At 36.9% G+C, this 19,904-nt stretch overlaps 1 protein-coding gene across 1 annotated transcript; it reads left to right on the top strand.

Annotated features, from left to right (window-relative positions):
• The first annotated feature begins 3,526 nt into the window (after positions 1-3,526).
• On the top strand, positions 3,527-17,847 carry hdhd5 (haloacid dehalogenase like hydrolase domain containing 5). The gene is made up of 8 exons (XM_039760670.1): positions 3,527-3,750; positions 6,872-7,075; positions 8,003-8,115; positions 9,415-9,508; positions 9,761-9,794; positions 10,621-10,795; positions 14,910-15,098; positions 17,366-17,847. Exons 1-8 carry the CDS (start codon positions 3,610-3,612, stop codon positions 17,763-17,765), a joined length of 1,350 nt encoding a protein of 449 aa, XP_039616604.1. The 5' UTR covers positions 3,527-3,609; the 3' UTR covers positions 17,766-17,847.
• Positions 17,848-19,904: the final 2,057 nt, after the last annotated feature.

Here is a 19,904-nt window from a genome sequence, read left to right on the forward strand (position 1 = left end):
CGAAGCCTACTCACCACCAGGTGCTGATCAGTTGACAGCTCTGCCCCTCTCTTCACCCGAGTGTCCAAGACATGTGGCTGCAAGTTCGATGACATGATCACAAAGTCGATCATTGAACTGAGGCCTAGGGTGTCCTGGTGCCAAGTGCACATATGAACACCCATATACTTGAACATGGTGTTTGTTATGGACAATCCGTGACGAGCACAAAAGTCCAATAACAAAACACCGCTCGGGTTCGATTCGGGGGGGGCATTCCTCCCAATCACACTCTTCCAGGTCTAACTGTCATTGCTCACGTGAGCGTATAAGTCTCCCAGCAGTATGAGGGAGTCCCCAGAAGGTATGCCCTCTAGCACTCCATCTAGGGACTCCAAAAAGGGTGGGTACTCCAAACTGCTGTACGGCGCATACACACAAACAACAGTTAGGACCCGTCCCCCCACCCGAAGGTGAAAGGAGGCCACCCTCTCGTCCACCAGGGTAAACCCCAATGAACAGGCTCCAAGTCAGGGGGCAATAAGTATGCCCACACCCGCTCAGCGCCTCTCACTGGGGGCAACTCCAGAGTGGTAGAGAGTCCAGCCTCTCTCAAGGAGATTGGTTCCAGAGTCCAAGCTGTGCATTGAGGTGAGCCCGACTATATCTAGACTGAACCTCTCGACTAGCTCAGGCTCCTTCCCCTTCAGAGAGGTGACATTCCACGTCCCAAGAGCCAGCTTCTGTAGCCGAGGATCGGACCACCAAGGTCCCTGCCTTCGGCCACCACCCAACTCACACTGCACCCAACCTCCTTGGCCCCTCCTACAGGTGGTGAGCCCATGGGAAGGGGGACCCATATTGCCTCTTCGGGCTGTGCCTGGCCAAGCCCCATGGGTGCAGGCCTGGCCACCAGGTGCTCACCATCGAGCCCCAACTCCAGGCCTGGCTCCAGAGGGGGCCCACATCCGGGCGAGGGAAAACGTCATCCAAGGTTTTTGTTCTTCATAGGAGGTTTGGTTGAACCGCTCTTTGTCTCATTCCTCACCTAGGATCAGTTTGCCTTGGGTGACCCTACCATAAACCCCCGGACAACAGAGCTTTTAGGATCATTGGGACACGCAAACTCTTCCACCACAATAAGGTGGCGGTTCGAGGAGAAGGTCTTTTATGGACAGAATTTCTAGGCGCAGCGGGGTGTTGAGGGGGTCCGGTTTGGTGGACACAGGATCTGCTTTTTGCAGATGATGTTGTCCTGTTTGCTTCATCAGGCTGTGATCTTCAGCTCTCTCTGAATCGGTTCGCAGCTGAGTAGGAAGCAGCTGGGATGGGAATCTGCACCTCCAAATCCGAGACCATAGTCCTCAGCCGGAAAAGGGTGGAGTGCCCTCTCAGGGTTGGGAGCGAGATCTTGCCCCAAGTACAGGAGTTCAAGTATCTTGGGGTCTTGTTCATGAGTGAGGGAAGAATGGAGCGTGAGATCGACAGGTGGATTGGTGCGCCGTCTGCGATGATGTGGGCTCTGCATCGGTCTGTTGTGGTGAAAAAAGAGCTGAGCCGTAAGGCAAAGCTCTCAATTTACCAGTCCATCTACGTTCCTACCCTCTCCTATGGTCATGAGCTATGGGTAGTGACCGAAAGAAAGAGATTGCGAATACAAGCGGCTGAAATGTGTTTCCTCCACAGGGTGTCTGGGATTTCCCTTAAAGACAGGGTGAGAAGCTCAGTCATCCAGGAGGGGCTCAGAGTAGAGCCGCTGCTCCTCTGCATCAAGAGGAGTCAGATGAGGTGGCTCGGGCATCTGATCAGGATGCCTCCTGGACACCTCCCTGGCGAGGTGTTCCGGGCACGTCCTACCGGGAGGAGGCCCTGGGGAAGACCCAGGAAACGCTGGAGGGATAATGTCTTCCAGTTGGCCTGGGAACACCTCGGGATTCCCCCGGAAGAGCTAGAAGAAGTGGCCGGGGAGAGGGAAGTCTGGGCATCTCTGCTCAAGCTGCTGCCCCCGCGACCCGACCTCGGATAAGCGGAAGAGGATGGATGGATGGATGGAAGACAGGGCCCAAAATGGAACCCTGAGGAACCTCGCAGGTGATAGGCGCTGAAGAAGAAAAGCCACCAATCCTTACTCATAAAGTCCTGTCTCTTAGATAGGAACTAAACAGCTCTACAGCAGTACCTTGAATACCAACCACATTCATAAGACTATCTAAGAGGACAGAGTCATTGATGATATCTAATTAGAAAGTAATACAGGCTAAGTCCATGTTCTCTTTACCTATTATTACCCTTCTAGGTAACCTATCAAACATTAAAGATTTCACTGCTTATCTACTTATTAGGGCGTTTTTAAGCATAAAGAGCCAACACTATGTGCAAAGAACCCTTCCCAGAATGAAACGGTGCTTAATCAGCAGTGGTTTTACAAGGAACCACACAATTCAGTAAATAAACCATCAAGTACAGCCAGATTGTTAAGAGACACTGCAGTGTTTATTGTTTTCTGTTTACTTGTACCTTTCTCAGTCCTCGCTGTTCATCCCTCTTGTGTATTCATTTAATTAATAAAGGTGCCGTTTTTGTTTATCTTTATTCCAGTTCAGCACATGCTCCCTTTAGGCCTCCTTGGTGTTTGTTCTCGATGTGGAGGGCTGTCACAAGGTACACATTTCTATCAAAAAACAAAAAACACTTTTTGGCATTGCCCAATAGCAATTATTCACAGCATGCCTTTACAGTAGATTATCATTGCACGTCTTTGACGCATCACGCTTCCCTCTCCACATGAGAGCCAACGGGCAGAAAGAGTGAAAACAACGAAGAAATTGCACTATATAAATATAATAATCAGGAATTCAAAGCGGAATAGAACAGCATATTGAATTTAAACGTACAGAAGGAACCGCGAAGAAATGTGAAAGATTCGTAGTTCATAAAAAAATAAAAAAACCGTGTTAAACACTTGAATTCGGCAGCAATAACTACACCCTGTCGTCTTCAGTTTGTAAACAGTCTAAACCCCAAATGAAATCAAATACTTCCGGCTGAAGTAAACAACCTGCAGGTTGCATAAGACAAAAAAAATGGTAGCGGAGTGGAATTTGTAAAGAGGCGTGGCTTATTCGAATATCTCCTGTTCGGGGAAAAAGATAAGGGAGAAAGTGGCGGGGTATACCATACGGAACCTTACCGACAAAATGTATAATTCTTTCGTGCAAACAAGGATAGGGCTTGAAACTGCGCGCTATCTTATTTAAAAATAAATTTCCGTTAATAAAACATACGAAAACGGCTTTCAGAAAATAATTCCCTAAGTTTAACAATTCCTCCATGTTGATTTTCGTTTTAAATAAATGCACCAATGGGCGGGACACCCGAAACTGGATACAATGCGGCAATCTATGGCAGCAACTCCTTAAGATATGAATATTGGGCTTACTGGGCATTGTAGTCTTAATTTTGATTTGTTTGTTTAATTCACGTGTCACCTAGGGTGCATTTTCATTGGTCAGTATTGATGACCTCATTGTTGTAGGGTTGTCGCTTTGCCTGTTTTAGTAAAAGCTGGACGTAACATTTGCACATTAGACATTGTATTTAATCTCATCATTTTCTCGTTTTCTATTTATAATGTCAGTTTTACGAGAAGGAATAAACATTTTTAGAATAGGCAGGTCATTTGTAAATACTTCACGCCTCAGCGCTGTCAGAGACTTCACCTCATTTCGTTCGAGATGTTTGACAGGTTCTTCTTGCCGCTTTTACACACGGGTAGGTGGCAGTTTGTATTAGTCTTAGAAGTATATATGCCGAGATCACTTTCGTATATAAACAGGCTACTCGAAAATGATCGGCCATGTGCACATATTGTGATTTACGATTGGACGCTGCCTTTTCCATTTTAGGATATTTACGTGTACAGGTTCATCGCAGTAGTGTTTTTTCCTCCATACTTGTAAACTGAAAATCTTGTTGGTACCAGTTCTGTCCGTAAAAATAAAGGCGTTCGTGTCCATCGATGATCTAATCAAAAAAGGGTATTCAATCAATATAATGTAACAAGCAAAATACCGAGAAAAGCGCCACGTTAAAAGTATAAGACACGTTCATTTATGCAGTGCAAAACTGTTCATTATCTATGTATTTTAGAGTCAACGTTGATTTCCCCAATTTTGACTTTATACATCAAGGCAGCCTTTAACACTGTTGCTTCACAGATCATGTTCGATATCGGTGTCGCTCCCCATGTGTAATTTACACATTCTTCCCGAGTCCGAGGTTTTTCTCTTGATCCTTATGTTTTACTCTTAAATCCCCCAAATACGTGTTTGGTTCACTAGTATTATCACATTGACGCTGTGAGTTTGCCATAAGATGGACTGGTTTTCGGTCCAGTGCTGGTTTCATCTTTGTACCTCATACTGCTGAGATTGGCTCCCATGACCCTAAATTAGATCACTTTGATTTGAGAAACTTATGGCGTTTATATATTTCTTAATACTTTTATTCATTTAGTCTGTACATTTAGCACTCTAATGTGAATTCCATAAATGTTACCCTGCCATTCATTTCTCAGTAACCTAAAACTGGAAATCCAGCTTAACATGTATTTTTTAAAATAACGTGTCATTTTTCAAATGGCAGGTTTATATGATGTGTTCTTCTCAGCAGAAAGCAAAGCAATGGACGAATGCATCTCTTGACTCATACACAAGAACCATTTCCTGTAGTTAATTAGCCCAGGAATATGGCAGAATTCACACTGTATCTGCTATAGGAATGACTGGTAAACTTGTAGATATTGTTTACACATGACAGTTCTAGAGAGTTGAGACACGTATAGTTTTCACAGTCTGGCTCTCCTTTACTAGCCACTTTACATAGAAAGCTACTTTGTGCTTTTACATGTAAATGAGCCCTGGGAGTCTGCATTATGAGGCAAAGCGTCATCGCAGAAGCCAAGTAAACACATGTATCCTTTTTTTGTGGAAAATGGCCTCCAGTTTTCTCATCTCTGTTATAGGATGTGCATTGCTGTATACCTGATCAGTGTTTTTTTTGTATCACTACTAACAGTATCACAAAGCACTTTACAGAAACAGAAAATAATATAATGTAAACTAATTTCTATAACATACAAATATTCAGCTAATCTGTGGAGTAATATCAAAACAACGAATACAAGTAAAAACTAAAAATTCAGTACTGAGATATAGTCTACCAAGGGCAAGCTTAGAATTAAATCTGTCCAGTATTTGTTTGAATATTTTAAAAGGAAATGTACCAATCAAAAACAAGGTATAAATGACACAGTAACAATGGAAAAAAATACATAAATTACTCACTATGAATAGAAAAAACACAAAAATGAGCAAACAGGAATCAAAAAGCTAGGGAGAACAGTGTTTGTCTTAAGGCTGGATTTGAACATCAAGGCAGATGGTGCCCCTTGAACAGACCTTGGAGGAAGGGTCTGGGAAATAGGAATGAAATTGATACAACTTTTGCTAAGCATAGCTTAACAAGAGGTTTAAAACAGTAAGAAAGACACAAATTAGACTTTTTCAATTCTGTAACAGGTTTATATGGTGGTAGTTGCTGAGACAAGTATTCCAAAGTGTCACAGAAACTCCTATATGACAGTGGCAGGTTAGGTGAGCTGGCATTGCTAAATTTGCCTGTGTGTATGTGAGTTAGCACTGCAATGGACTGGCACTCTTTGATTGCCGGCTTTAGCTTCCCACTGCATTACAACACTCTCCTGGATAAGTGAGTTAGCTAGATGGACAGAACTGGACATGAAGCCAGTGTAGATAAGCCAAGTATACATAATATGGTCACAGCTTTGGTTTAACTCAGGATACTGGCGTCATCAGGTTGACTTTTTTGTAACCTGTTGAAACCTCCAACTATGGCATGATAAAATTTTGGCAATGTAATTACTGAATCACTTGTTATCTAATCAGTAAACACTGAATCACTTGTAATCTGCCCATTAGATGGGCTCTCAGTTAGTTGTAAAATAAATGTGGTTTACCAGAGGTGTATTTCATGCCCAAAGTAGATTTATTTTAATGCATGCTAAACTGCAAATATTTAAAAAAAATGTAAATGTATAACACAACAAATCTTAGTTGTATAAATTATAAAAAAAGACAAAAAGAAACAAACAAACAGGAAGACAAATGAATAAAAGTGATTTTATGTGAAATCCATATTTTTTCTATTGGCTAAATATAATTTAGCATAAAGCAATATTCTCAAGCCCAATTAATCAATTTAAGATTTGCATTGTGGTACAGCCTATCCCAAATTCAGCAAGGGAGGAAACAACCCTGTTCACAAGGCACCAGTCTATCACAGGTCCATCACTCACACATACTCATCCTCAGATTCACATGGAGCCAATTTAAAATTGCCAATGAACATGACAGGCATGTTTTTAAACCTTGAGTCCAGGATGAGAACCCATGGAAGCAATTACCAGTTGTAGGATTTGAACCCAGCAGGCAGTAGCGTTTCTTTATATAGTTTATTTGCACAAGTAATCAACTGTTTGAAAGGTCCTTGTTATGTGTTTTATGTTTTCATAATAGAATAATGCTGGTACAAATAATTTCTTTCAGAGTTTGTATATATGCATGATATATAACATCCCTGGATCTCAAATTTTACCAAAGGTTTTGATGACTTGTGCCTCTGTGTTTAATTATTTTATGTGGTTGTTGTGTAATAATTATCTGCCATGCCAACTAGTCATGTGATGTTTTTATGCATTGATATTTTGTATTTGCCTAGCTGCACTTGGATCTTAACATTTTTATTTTTTATATATTGCGCACTATTATATGTATTCAGTTTCATCACATGAATATTTAATTATATTTTCAAGAATCAGTCCAGTTTTGGCATCCTGTTTGACATAGATGGTGTGCTTTTAAGAGGACACACCCCAATTCCTGGAGCAAAGGAGGCCATGCGGAAACTAGTAGATCGAAATGGTGAATTTCAGGTACCAGTTGTTTTTGTAACAAATGCAGGAAACAGCATGCGCCAGTCCAAAGCAGAGCTTCTCTCCAGTGTACTTGATGTTCAGGTAAAATTAGCTTTATTTTAGTTTAATGTCGTCATAAATTATATAGACTTTTAAAATACATTTTCAGCAAAAATTTAAAGTCTTTTTTATTTTTCTTTAAAATATTTTAGATTGCACATTCCAGTCAATTGTATCATGAATCAGCTAACCTCTTTTAATTACTGTTTTTTTAAATATAATGAGACGTGTCAAATTATTGTTAAATCAGAAATATTTACATATACAGTAGTGTACTACTTGCTATTGATCAGAATACATTGTTACTTTTTTGTTTAATGATTTGTGTTGTTTTTGTTTATTCAATTTCTAACAGCAGAAAATAGTTATATAAAGTTAATTCTATATACAGTATTGACTGCGGCCCTTATTACCGCTAATTATTTTGGTGTATGGTAAGTTTCAAAGCATATTACAATCTGTAACACACTACATAGCCTTAAAATGATCAGGACCAACAGCACATATACAATTATTATTTATTGAAAAATACTTAGTTATATAGTACAAATCATGTATTATTATATTTTGGATTTTTTATGTTAAAATTGCAGAAAGTTTGTTAATTTATGATTATCGTAACTCTAGGACAGCACCAGAAATTATCCAAGAGGCTATGTGTGAATTAATTTTGTTAATTTTGAAGTTACAGTGTACACCGTTTAGCTTAATTAGCATGTACATTTTGTATATGGATCCCTTTCACAAGCCAAAAAGGAAGTGCCTGATAGTATATAGTTATAAAGGTGAATTGTACCTTTAGTGATACTGTTTAAAACACCATTTAGTTCCTCCTCTTGGTGACAAAATAATTTAAAAAAAAGTATATGTAAGTCTGTTGCCAGAAGATACTGTAGCTGTTGTCTGAAGCATTTAATATTTGATGATTTTTGCCAGTCATTTTTTATTGTCTGTTTTCATATCTTTCAGGTGTCCAAGCATCAAGTTATAATGTCTCATAGTCCTCTACAAATGTTTACACAGTACCACCAGAAAAGAGTTCTTGTCTCAGGACAGGGACCGATGACAGAAATAGCTGAAAAGTATCCTTTCATGGTATTCATTTGGTGTTTTTTTTTAAATAGTATTTTCTGCCTCATCTCTTTAAAAACAACTATCATACTGTTATTTAGCTCTTTGATGTTAACATAGATGGTCAATGCTTCAGAAAATAGTCATTTTGAATGATTCTGAAGATATTACGTTCCTAACTAGCCACCTAGTTTTGTTCCCATGTTAGTTAGACCGGTCAACAGCAGACAGTCTGGCTATCGATATTATAAAATATAACTTTAGGGATTTGTTAAACATTGATAATAAATTGTTACTTGCTAATTTATAGATAGGAAGTAAACACTTGCTGTTATGGTATTTGCTTTGTTAGTAATGATTCTTTCTTCAGCCAGCTAAGTCTGTTTTTGAAGGTACATTTATAATGCTATGAAGTTCTTCTTGACAGACAGACAGACAGACAGATAGATAGATAGATAGATAGATAGATAGATAGATAGATAGATAGATAGATAGATAGATAGATAGATAGATAGATAGATAGATAGATAGATAGATCATGCATTTTAGCAGGATTGAAGGCGACTGCCCCAAGAAGGGAAATAGTAAAGGATAACGTCAGGAGAAAGAGAAGGTGTTTTGTTTTAAATGCTTAGTAAAGGGTTTATTAAGTTTATTACCAGAGAATCAAAACCAAACCATCATGTAAACCAAAACACTACACAAGAAGTCACGGCAAGAGGCCAGAATCTTAACTGGAATAAGGATTTCTTACCAAAAGACTTTGAAGCACAATTCGATTGATTTTAAATTTTTGACTAAAAACTTTGATAACATGACTTGTTCACCTCAATCTTTTATAGCAGCAGGAGAGTTGTAACAGCTATAGCAACAATAAACAAGATGGTCATTCCCATGAAAAACAACACAAAATGGCCAAAGTCTTAAAAATAAATCTGTATGGCAGGATTGCATTAGTGTTAAATAAAAAATTCTGTCATGAATTATTAAAATACATTTTTTGTCTACTGCTTTATATTTAAGTAAAATGTATTTTTTGCATTATGTGAGAAAATCATAAGGAATACTTCCATAATCCGACACTTCTGAGATATCCATTGTACTACAGTAGTTATGTTTACATGTGGAGAATATTCACCCATTTTAAAAAAGAACAAGTTTGCTATTCTCAAAAAAGGTGTGGTTATTGACTGGGGTCAGGTTTACAAAACAGTTGATCAAGGGATAAAGTTCCAGAAGATATATTTTGTTTTGTATATTGGTGTATTAGAAAAAATAAAGAGATGTTTTCCTTAACAGATTCTTGCTAGTTTAGGTTTCCAGCATGTGGTTACTATTGATATGTTACGTGAAGCCTACCCTCTGCTTGATGTTGTGGATCATAATCGCAGGCCCAAAGACATGGTATGTATTTCATAAAACTCTTAGAATTCTGTTATAAAATATGCATTTATGGAGTTTTTTTTATGGTAGTAATTAATCAAAGAGTAAAGATATTTTAAGGTACCATAGTATTGAAATGTTCAGTGTAGCTGTTTAATAGTTTGGTTTTATTTAGGAAGTCTGGAAATTAAAAGAAGATTGTATATTTTAAGGCTTGTGATATTTTGTCTTTTACATACTGTTTAATTAATTCCTTCATTTTTGTGTTTTAAGCTGCCTCCAGCCAAATATATACCACCAGTTGAAGGTAACTTATCAGTTTCCTTTCATGTGTAAGCATATTTTTTTATTCATGTCCTGAAAGTGTTTGCTCATTGAGTCCTAATTACTTGTTACTTAATTTCTTAGTTTTGCTTGATCAAAGCATATTTATTCAGAATATGAATGTTTTAGTAGAAAGGTGTTCCTAGGTTCATAATATTTCAGTACTAACTAGATCCATACACATTAAATCTGGTCTTTCCACTTCAGATCTGTTTAACATCTACAGTTAATTGACTAGGCACATAATCTTTATAAAGAAATTTGCCATTAAAATATTACAAGTCACTTAAAGTATAAGTCTTTATCCTAATGGGAGAACATTGTATTTAATTATAGACAAGTGACATTTTTAAAAAAGTGAATTATCTTTTATGTATTTGGAATTTTTGTCTGGTGGATTCACAGCAGTTCAGTAATTGTGAGAAATGCTGTAACAACGTTTGCTAATGCATAAACCTTGATTGTGTAATAAATACATACACTAAAAATAAAACAGTTTATTCTTATAAAGGTAGTTTTCATTTAAAAGCCAAGTACACCACAAACTATTGAAATGCATTACAGTTAAACAGTGTTTAACATGGAATAAAACTGTTGTGTTTAATGCAAAAAAACATTCAGTATGTAATCAGAAAGTTCACACATAACTTTTATTATGCTATATTGAGATCATGTTATCAAAAATTAGCATAGAGTGTTTTATTGTAGAATTTTAGCATTAAAAGATTAGAATTATGTTTAATTATTGGATGTTCGGATTCAAATTAGTAAATAATTGTGAGTTTATGTATTTGTTTTTTTAAATCTAGCTATAGTCCTCTTTGGTGAACCAATCAGATGGGAGACAAATCTGCAGCTAATTTTGGATTTATTGCTTTCTAATGGTAACCCTACCCTGCCTTTGACATCTCCACCTTATCCTCATATACCAGTACTTGCTTGCAATATGGACCTTATGTGGATGGCAGAGGCAAAAAGACCCAGGTAAGACTGTCATTAAAAACAAACATTACAGTAATCGATTGACCAATCACAATCACTTTTTTACTTTAAGAAATATCTATAAGTGAGGTGAACCTGCAGATTTCTCTGAATTTAAATTGATACTGTAGTTTCAATAAAGTCATAAAAATTAAACCAGTCCAATCCAGTTGAATATAAAATCACTCTGTGAGTTGAATATTTTAATCTATGCATAGCTGCTTCTAAACAAAGTCCTTCAGCAACATAAACCCACATAACATCCATACTGAGAAAACTGGAAAGGTGATACTGTTTATATTATCAATCAAATGTTGTTTTTTCATTTCAAGTTAAAACCTTGATTATCTTTCAAAATGTGTGTCATATTTAATGAAAGATTGATCATATATTAGGGGCCGTAGTGTCAAATACTTGGTGAACTCAATAATAACGATAACATATAATGAAGTTTCTTGTTGCAAGATTTTGGGAGATCCAGACCTTGTAGAGCCATGTTCATTTGAGCCAGGATATGCTGATGAGAAGCTTGTTAGTTTCAAATACAACTGTATAAACTGAATCTTTGGATCATATATTGTTTTGTCCTTTTAGAGATACTAAATAGTGAAAATGTTCTTAATTAACTTACAAAATAAAAATATTAGGGAAAACCTTTGTATTCAAAGGTAAGGCTGCAGCTTTCTGTTTATCCAGTAATAAATAGATTGAAAACATTATGTTGAAGATTAGTAATCTAAATTTAAATCAATACAGCACCTTTATTTGTGTGTACTTGTTGAGAAGTTTATTTCTTTGTTTATGGTATTAATTCTACATAGTAAACATTTTATTACCTATCAGTTTGTAATATTTTGATAATGTCATTAATTATGTCAGCATGTAGAATAGTTGTAGCAGGTAATGCTTAAAGCATTACAATTTAATTACAAGTCCACGGTATATTCTGAGATTTCTTGATTCAGTTAAATGATGCCAGTGGAAACATTTTTATAATTTCTCAATCCATCTACTTCAAAGCACCTGTAATTAGTTACATTGCAATTCAACATACACAAGCCAAACAGTTGTACCAGAATATCTTTCTTGGCAAAGTGACTGAAACTAGACAGAATTTGAAACTAGTCTAAAGCATTTCTCTGTGCCAGCATTACTGCTGATGTAGAATCTGTACAATCATGTTCAAATACATAAATTCCAAGATATTTGTTATTATGAGCAATTAAGCTCAGATTATTGACATTGCTGGTGTTTGGGTTTTATTGTAAACTAGCCAACCCGCAGCGTACCTTACGCCGCATAATCAGGCCGGTTTTGTAATAATTTTTAAGCACAGGGAGAAAATTTAACATTTGCAAAATCAGTAATGTAATAAATCAGCAAGAAAAGCAACATTGTAACAATGCACGGAACGAACCAACACACAATCGTCCGTGCGGCGTAGCGAGGTGGGAGGGGGGTGTGTACAAAGTGCAGGAGCATCTAAGAAGACGCATGTTTGTCGCGGATGCGAATTGCTGTATGTAGCGTGTACAACACTTTGCTATGCTGCACACGGTCGTGCGTCGTAACTGAAAACTCGTTTTTTAAAGACTGCTCACTTCATTGTGTTTTAGCCTCAGTTGTAAAGGAATGTTTTAATGATCCCATGGGATACCCCTTGCAAACAGTTTTACACGCTGCATATGGCGATTCACCTTCGCGAGAAACATGCCTCTATTAACAGTCAACGTGTGGGAGGGGGGTATGTACAAAGGGTAGGGACGAAAACAGTGGGAGCGTATGAGTCGCACTTAGTGGCAATTCCACGGTTTGCAGCCCGAATGGGGTTCAACGGCTTACCCATGCCTAGACACACGCTCAATCTCATGCATAATTGTTTATTAAATGGTAAACACTTCTGGAAAGACACGGTTGTCTAAAACAGGTTAGTGTGAGAATACAACAGTAAGTGAATGAAAAGATGGAACTCTGGAGAGAGCAAAATACAACACAATAGTGAACCCCCGGCATAACAAACGGCGCATAATTATTTATTGATGGCTGAACACTTCTGGAAAGACACAGGGACACCCCTCACAAATTGTTCTACACGTCGCATACAGCGGTTCACATCTGCGACAAACAAACTGTTTTACACAATGCATACAGCGAATCACATTCGCGACATGATTTTTCCTAGATGGTCCTGTCGCGTCCACCCTTGCACTCGAAGCATACACACTGCCTGCTCATGTGCCCGGTCGCAAGCCGCGTTCAGCCTCGTTCTTGAAGCATACACTCCGCCTGGTCATGTGTCCGCTCGCAAGAGAAACTCGCGGAGAGCCACCCACCAGCTGCCTGTGTGTGTGCCTCTGTCTGTCTCTGGCGCGGCTTTCTCTTGCGCTGCCTCTGTGTGAACCAGTCAGGCAGAGAGAAGGTCAGCTACTGACAGTGTCTCGACTGTTGCAGAGCCTGCATTGGTGAAGCAGGTGAGACGGTAATGAAACAGAGGCACAGGGCTTATTGGTTTTTAAAGACTGATTCCTTCATTGTGCTTTAACCTCAGTTTTAAAGGACTGTTTTAAGGATCTCATGGGATACCCCTCGCAAACCGTTTCACACGCTGCATATGGTGATTCACCTCCGCGAGAAACATGCCTCTATGAACAGTCAACGTAGCTCGGAGGTACATGACATTAACCTGACCTGCACTGCATGTGGCCTCTACGACAGATGAACATAAATGACGCCATTTTTTCTGTGTCGTCGCGTCCGAGTTGGTGGGCATGACCCTGCGAGTTGTCGTCGTATCCAATGGTCTTGGAGTTGGTGGGCGTGGCTCCTTCCTGTGTGCGCCATAGGTGTCTCACTTGTTGGCGGCTTACCGGCGTGCTTTTTATGGTTGTCTTGCCTTAGTGAATTATATATATAGATTACCACTGTCATGAAGACCGCTCATTGATCTCAAAAGACATGGACTGTTTATGCTGTAGTTTTTACTGATACTTGGACTTTGATGAATTAAGCTGCTTGCACAACACAGTGAGCCATGCTAAACTTATTAAATTGAACTATACTAAACTATTAGTGTTACATTCCAAAGATATTTATAAAATAAAAATGTGTAACTTCCACTGTGCACAGTATAGTGTGGGATTAAATTGCTAAAGAAGTGGGTTTTAAAAAGTCTTTGTGGAGATTATGGAGTTGGAATGTTTTCTTTGAGCCTTTTTCTAAATTGCTACAAAATAATTTTAATCAAAATGATAATTTTTCATTTTCCGTCAGTCACAGATATTTCTCAGTTTAAAAATGATTGTGAAATATTGAATTTTAGGTTAACTACTGCCAGTCTGAGATTTATACATTTTTCCATGCTTGCATTTTATTTGATTACTCCATTATGCACATATCACCTGGATATAATTATAAAATTTCCACAGATACAGTATTCTGTGAAACAGTGAAGTTAAAATTCACATTTTTGCCATGGTATAAAAGCAGACTGGATTTGAGATGAAAAGATTAATATTAATCAGAAATGCATGATTTCTTTTTTTTTCTTTTACTTCCTAGTGTTTCTTTGAATTTTGCTTAAACATTGTACTTCTAAATTAATATAGAGTGTACCTAACTCAGTATAATAAATCTGAAATGCCATCACACAACTACTGTGTCTGTGCCTAGTAAAATTAAATATGTTCAGGGTGTTCCAGCAAAATCCATTAACAGTATTCCATTTTTTACACCTATGAAAGCAACTATGGTTCTAGGTGATCCTGGACAAATTGTTACCATCTGTTGTTACCACCTTTGAAATTAGAATGCAAATACTTGGAAGCTAAGACTCAAAGTCGCCTCCTCCTTTCTACTTGTAACCTGAGAAATGTTAATAAATGGCCTTAAAGAATATACATTAACTTGCATTTAAAAGCATAATAACTACTTCTAATTTTTATGTCAAACTTTGTTGCAATTTGTTTCAGCTGTGCATTTGTTGTTTGTTAGAAGAAAACGTATATTGTTAGTTGCATTTTAAGTATTTTGGTTATGCTGCTTTTAAAAGCTGTTACTTGACAAATGTCAACAGTCAACTTATATTATTTATATGATTAATTTTTGCTGTCATTGCCAGGTTTGGCCATGGAACATTTCTTGTATGTTTAGAAAATATTTATAAGAAAATCACAGGCAAGGAGCTAAAATATGCAGCTTTAATTGGGAAACCTAGTATCATCACTTACAACTATGCAGAGCTACTTGTGCAACAACAAGCAGAGAGGAGAGGGTGGTCTTGGCCCTTTCAAAGACTGTATGCTATTGGGTAAGTTGAAGATTCAGAAAAAGACAAGTGTTTATGGTTGATTTATAAGTTCCAATGATATGGAATACATTATAAAAAAACATAATATCATCACCGGGCAGCACGGTGGTGCAGTGGTAGTGCTGCTGCCTCGCAGTTAGGAGACCTGGGTTGACTTTCCGGGTCCTCCCTGCGTGGAGTTTGCATGTTCTCTCCATGTCTGCGTGGGTTTCCTCCAGGTGCTCCGGTTTCTTCCCACAGTCCATAGACATGCAGGTTAGGTGCATTGGCGATCCTAAATTGTCCATAGTGTGTGCTTAGTGTGTGTGTGTGTGTGTCCTGCGGTGGGCTGGCGTCCTGCCTGGGATTTGTTCCCTGCCTTGCACCCTGTGTTAGCTGGGATTGGCTCCAGCAGACCCCTGTAGTTAGGATATACCGGGTTGGGTAATGGATGGATGGATAATTTCATCACCAGTGAATTTTGTCAGTTTGCTGTGTTTGAAGTGCATAAAAGCAGTTATACTGTAGTTTTGTATTTGTTATTAGTAATGTATTATTAAAATTTTTCCTTTAAAATCTATAAGAAAAAAAAAAATCTGTTTGCTGCCATTTGGTGTAATGTTTTTTTAAAATCTGATCACTTTGTTATGTCAAAGGTCTTCATCAGTGCTAATACACAGTCCCAACTACCTAATTTTTGTACATATAGGACTTCTCTGACTTAGTTTTGCCAAACTTCCCAGTGACATTTTCTCAATTTTGCCTAAATTAGAATTTATAAAAATAAACAATAAGCTGCATTCTTATTCTGAGTACTTAATAAAAAAATCAGTCTGAAAAAGTTTTTCATAGATTAGTGGTACATTTTCTAAAAAACAATCATAATTATTAGGAGCAGTGATGGTATTTTAAAATTTTTACAGTATTAATCTTTGTTAATAATTGAAACCTGAATGTTGGTCACAGCTCAGCATCCTGTTAAATCTATTCTTGTTTAAGCACTTTTCAAAATCCAGTTAAAGGATGGTATACTCCCCGTTGTTATTAAATATTTGTTCTACTGAAGGTCATTTTTGTTTGTCTTAGTGCATTTTCCAGAAAAAAAACCCAATTAAAGATGATATTACTTAATGATATGCCATGGTCTGGTCAAATCAAGAGTACATATTTCTGAAAAAAGATCATGATATGACATCAGATGCCTACATTTTAAATTTTGTTGAAAAGTAAATGATGAAAGGAAGCATTTAAAGAAAGCATTTTTTTGTGCATTGCAGACAACTTAAGGTACATCCATTAAGTATTTAGCAAGAAGTGACCACTAGAGGGTACTGTGTACATGCACATCCATGCATCTGAGCACAGGGCAGAAAACCATGAACTGGAGGCAAGCAATTGTGCTGTGAGAGTTATTAGAGTTCCAACTCTTCACCTTACAACTTTCCCATATTCTCGCAAAAATCTTTGGAAGAAATGAAAGGTCGCTCTTGGTTTGCTATTTAGTCCACACCAAAAGCAGTTAAAGATAAACTTTATTTTATGTGAAGAAAAAAAGCAAAATAAACATATTGAAAGTGTATTGCAACACCCTAAATACAGTTCAACCACAGTCCATAGGACATTCACATGAAATTTCCATCAACCTAGTAGCTCATTAATGTAGCAAAAATGCAAGGAATTCTATATACAGATAAAATAAGTCATACCAGGATAATTTAGAGTTGAATGTTAATATACCATGAATATTTTTAGGAAGTGGTAGGAGAATATCTATGTACAGAAAACAGTGGTGGAGTCCTTATCTTTTTTTTTACTTAATGCTCTTTTCCAAACATATAACAACTTTGTGCTCTAATATCTCACTTTGGGGAAATCAAAATATATCTGGTGTAAAATGCTATGACATCTTGGATATTAAAATCACATTTTCAAAGTAATTTATATGTTGCTTATACTTTCTCATCATTGGCCTAGGCATATGACAAATGTGTGTTCTTATTTCTTGCATCTTACATTGGTTATATTGGTTTCATAAAGCAGAAGATATCAATTCTTACATTAACTACTATTATAGGTTATTGAAATTATCATGTAATATAACAAACTCAACAAATCCAGTTTAGGATTATGGAGCACTGGTATATATACCAGCAGAACTGGGCACATTTGGATTCTGTTTTAAATATTACAAATAAGATTATCATGTTGTTTCTTTCTTAAGTGCTGCTTTCTTTAAACAGAATTTATTTCCAGTAATTTAATAATATTTTTTGTTACTTCTTTGTTAGTGACAACCCAATGGCAGATATTTATGGTGCCAATTTATACAACAGATACCTACAATCTGTAAGGGAATCTATGAATCAGGTCAAAAAGAAGAAAGTCCCTGTTCTAGAAGTTGTGGATGGAAAAGAGCATGAAAATGTCCTAACCACCTCTAGACTGGATGAACTGACACACGGTGGCCTTATGGAGAGTTGTAGTTCCATCTTGGTGTGTACAGGAGTATACCATCGTGATGAAGACTTGCCTACAAACCCACATGAAAGTGTCACTGAACGTGTGTTTCATGGTCACAGAGACTTTCATTTTGATCCTAGCCTGGTTGAAGCCTCCTTCATTGTGCAAGATGTTAATGAGGCTGTTGACCTAGTTTTTTCACAGGAAAACTGGGATCCAAATTTTTGATGTATAAATATGCATACTCAAAGTGAGAAAAGCCTTTGAGTTTTTATTTAGATGTAAGTGCATGTTTGAAATAACCCATTCATCCCATAATAAAAAATACAACCACATTTCCTAAATGTAAATAAAAACAGAATGCAATGATTTGCAAATCATTTAAACTAATAGTTAATTGAAAATAGAAAAAGATGACATTTCAAAATATTGTAACTGAGAAATTTAATTGTTTTATGAAAAATATATATTCTCATTTTAAATTTGATGCCCATCAACACATTTCAGAAACGTTGATACAGGAACAACAAATGACTGGAACAGTTGTGTAATGCTTAAAAAAGCACCTGGTGGAAAATACCACAACAACTTAGGTTAATTGGCAACAAGTCAGTTACCCAACTGGGTATAAAAGGGCATCCCAGAGAGGCCTTCAGAAGTAAACAGAGGAAGGGGTTCACCACTCTGTGAAAGACTGCACAGGGAAATAGTGCAGCAATTTAACAATAGTGTTCCTCAGTGTAAAAAGGCAAATAATTTGTGGATTTCATCATCTATGGGACATAATATTTTAAAATATTTAGAGAATCCGGAGAAATCTCTGTACACGAGGGACAAGTTCAAATACAAGTATTAAATGTCAATGATCTTTGTGCCCTCAGACAGCACTGTATTTAAAAAAGACATTATTCTATGATAGAAATCACTACATGAGCTCCAGGACTCTTCTGAAAACCATTCTCTGAGAACATGGATAGGACGACATTCTGCTTTCAAAACTACAGCAATTGGTCTCCTCAGTTCCCAAACTTTTACTAAGTGTTGCTAAAAGAAGAGGTGTTGCAATACAGTGGGAAACGTGCCCCTGTCCCAACCTTTTTCAAGTTTGTTGCTGGCATCAAATTAAAAATGAGCGTATATTTTTCAAAAAACTATAAACATTCTTAGTTTCAACATTTGATAGTTGTCTTTGTATTATTTTTAATTAAATAAAGGGTTATATGATTTGCAAATAACCCTGTTCTGTTTTTATTTACAATTTACTCAGAGAGTCAACTTTTTTAGAAAAGCCTGAATGGGACAACTTAAGCAATCTTTAAAATTGTTTTTCAAATCCTTAATTTTAAAGTCTCCTCTGTAATATCAACTAGGATAAAGAGGGTTTAGAAAATGCAGATAAATATTGCATTTTAAAGAATTAATCTTTTATTAAGTTATATATGTTAAGTGAATCACCAAATTCACAGATGTTTTTAATTTTGCTTCTAAAAAATACACCTACTGCCTTACAGTTAAGCTCAGGTTTTCAGTTATTGAGGAGTTCTCATCATACAAATTAGAATTTCATCATTCAAATCACCTTTCACTGCTGGTTAAATACAAAGTAAAAAAAAGTTTGCACACTTATGTTAGCGATTGTTGTTGAGATCACAGCACAGCTAGCAATCTTGACACTTCCTGCTTAGAACAGGTTTTTGCACAGGATAATGTTGCAATGATCATAAATCCACTGAAAACATATATAAAAGCAAAACCACTAACAGGACAAAAATGAATGTGGTGACAATATTGTGTTTAGTCAGATATTATATAAATAACCCAGGAGATCCATGTATACTCGTCATGCATGTCGTAGTATGCCCATAGCTGGCCATTCAGATATAATCTGTGTGAAGATAATTAAAAACTTGCAGTCTTACCTGTTTAAATTATACCTAATCATCAGTTCATTTGCTCATTATTTGTTTCTTTTCATTTCATACATCCTTTAATCCACTCTTGAACCCACCTAATCCAATTCACAGCCATGGGAGTTCATTTTTCAGTGCATGTGTATATTTCATTATTAAAAGTTGAACTGAAACAAAATGTAGGATGCATGATATTTTTTCAGGACCTGAACTTGATAAACTTGAATGATTTTGTTAGGGCCATATCTATGACAAACTACAACAAACCTGTAACGATTAATGTATTTTTGTGTAGTCTACAGTATATTTTTGCACTGATTTTTTTTAACAAGCTGGACTCTTTGAAAGCCCCTAGAATCAAAGACATAAACACCACGTTGAATCAAATGCAATTCATACAGGAAAAAGTCTATTTGCAGTTCCTCTAAAAATGTTCTGTTTGTATAGTTTTGTGAAA

The sequence above is a fragment of the Polypterus senegalus genome, chromosome 8 (assembly GCF_016835505.1).
Source record: "Polypterus senegalus isolate Bchr_013 chromosome 8, ASM1683550v1, whole genome shotgun sequence".
In the NCBI taxonomy this organism is placed as follows: Eukaryota; Metazoa; Chordata; class Cladistia; order Polypteriformes; family Polypteridae; genus Polypterus; species Polypterus senegalus.

What these genes read in the sequence shown, in the direction of transcription:
- hdhd5 (XM_039760670.1), top strand. Translation starts at nt 3,610, where the DNA reads ATGTCAGTTTTACGAGAAGGAATAAACATTTTTAGAATAGGCAGGTCA. An exon ending in CTTGCCGCTTTTACACACGG is followed by an intron (nt 3,751 to 6,871) that starts GTAGGTGGCAGT and finishes TATATTTTCAAG; the next exon opens with AATCAGTCCAGTTTTGGCAT. An exon ending in ATCGCAGGCCCAAAGACATG is followed by an intron (nt 9,509 to 9,760) that starts GTATGTATTTCA and finishes TTGTGTTTTAAG; the next exon opens with CTGCCTCCAGCCAAATATAT.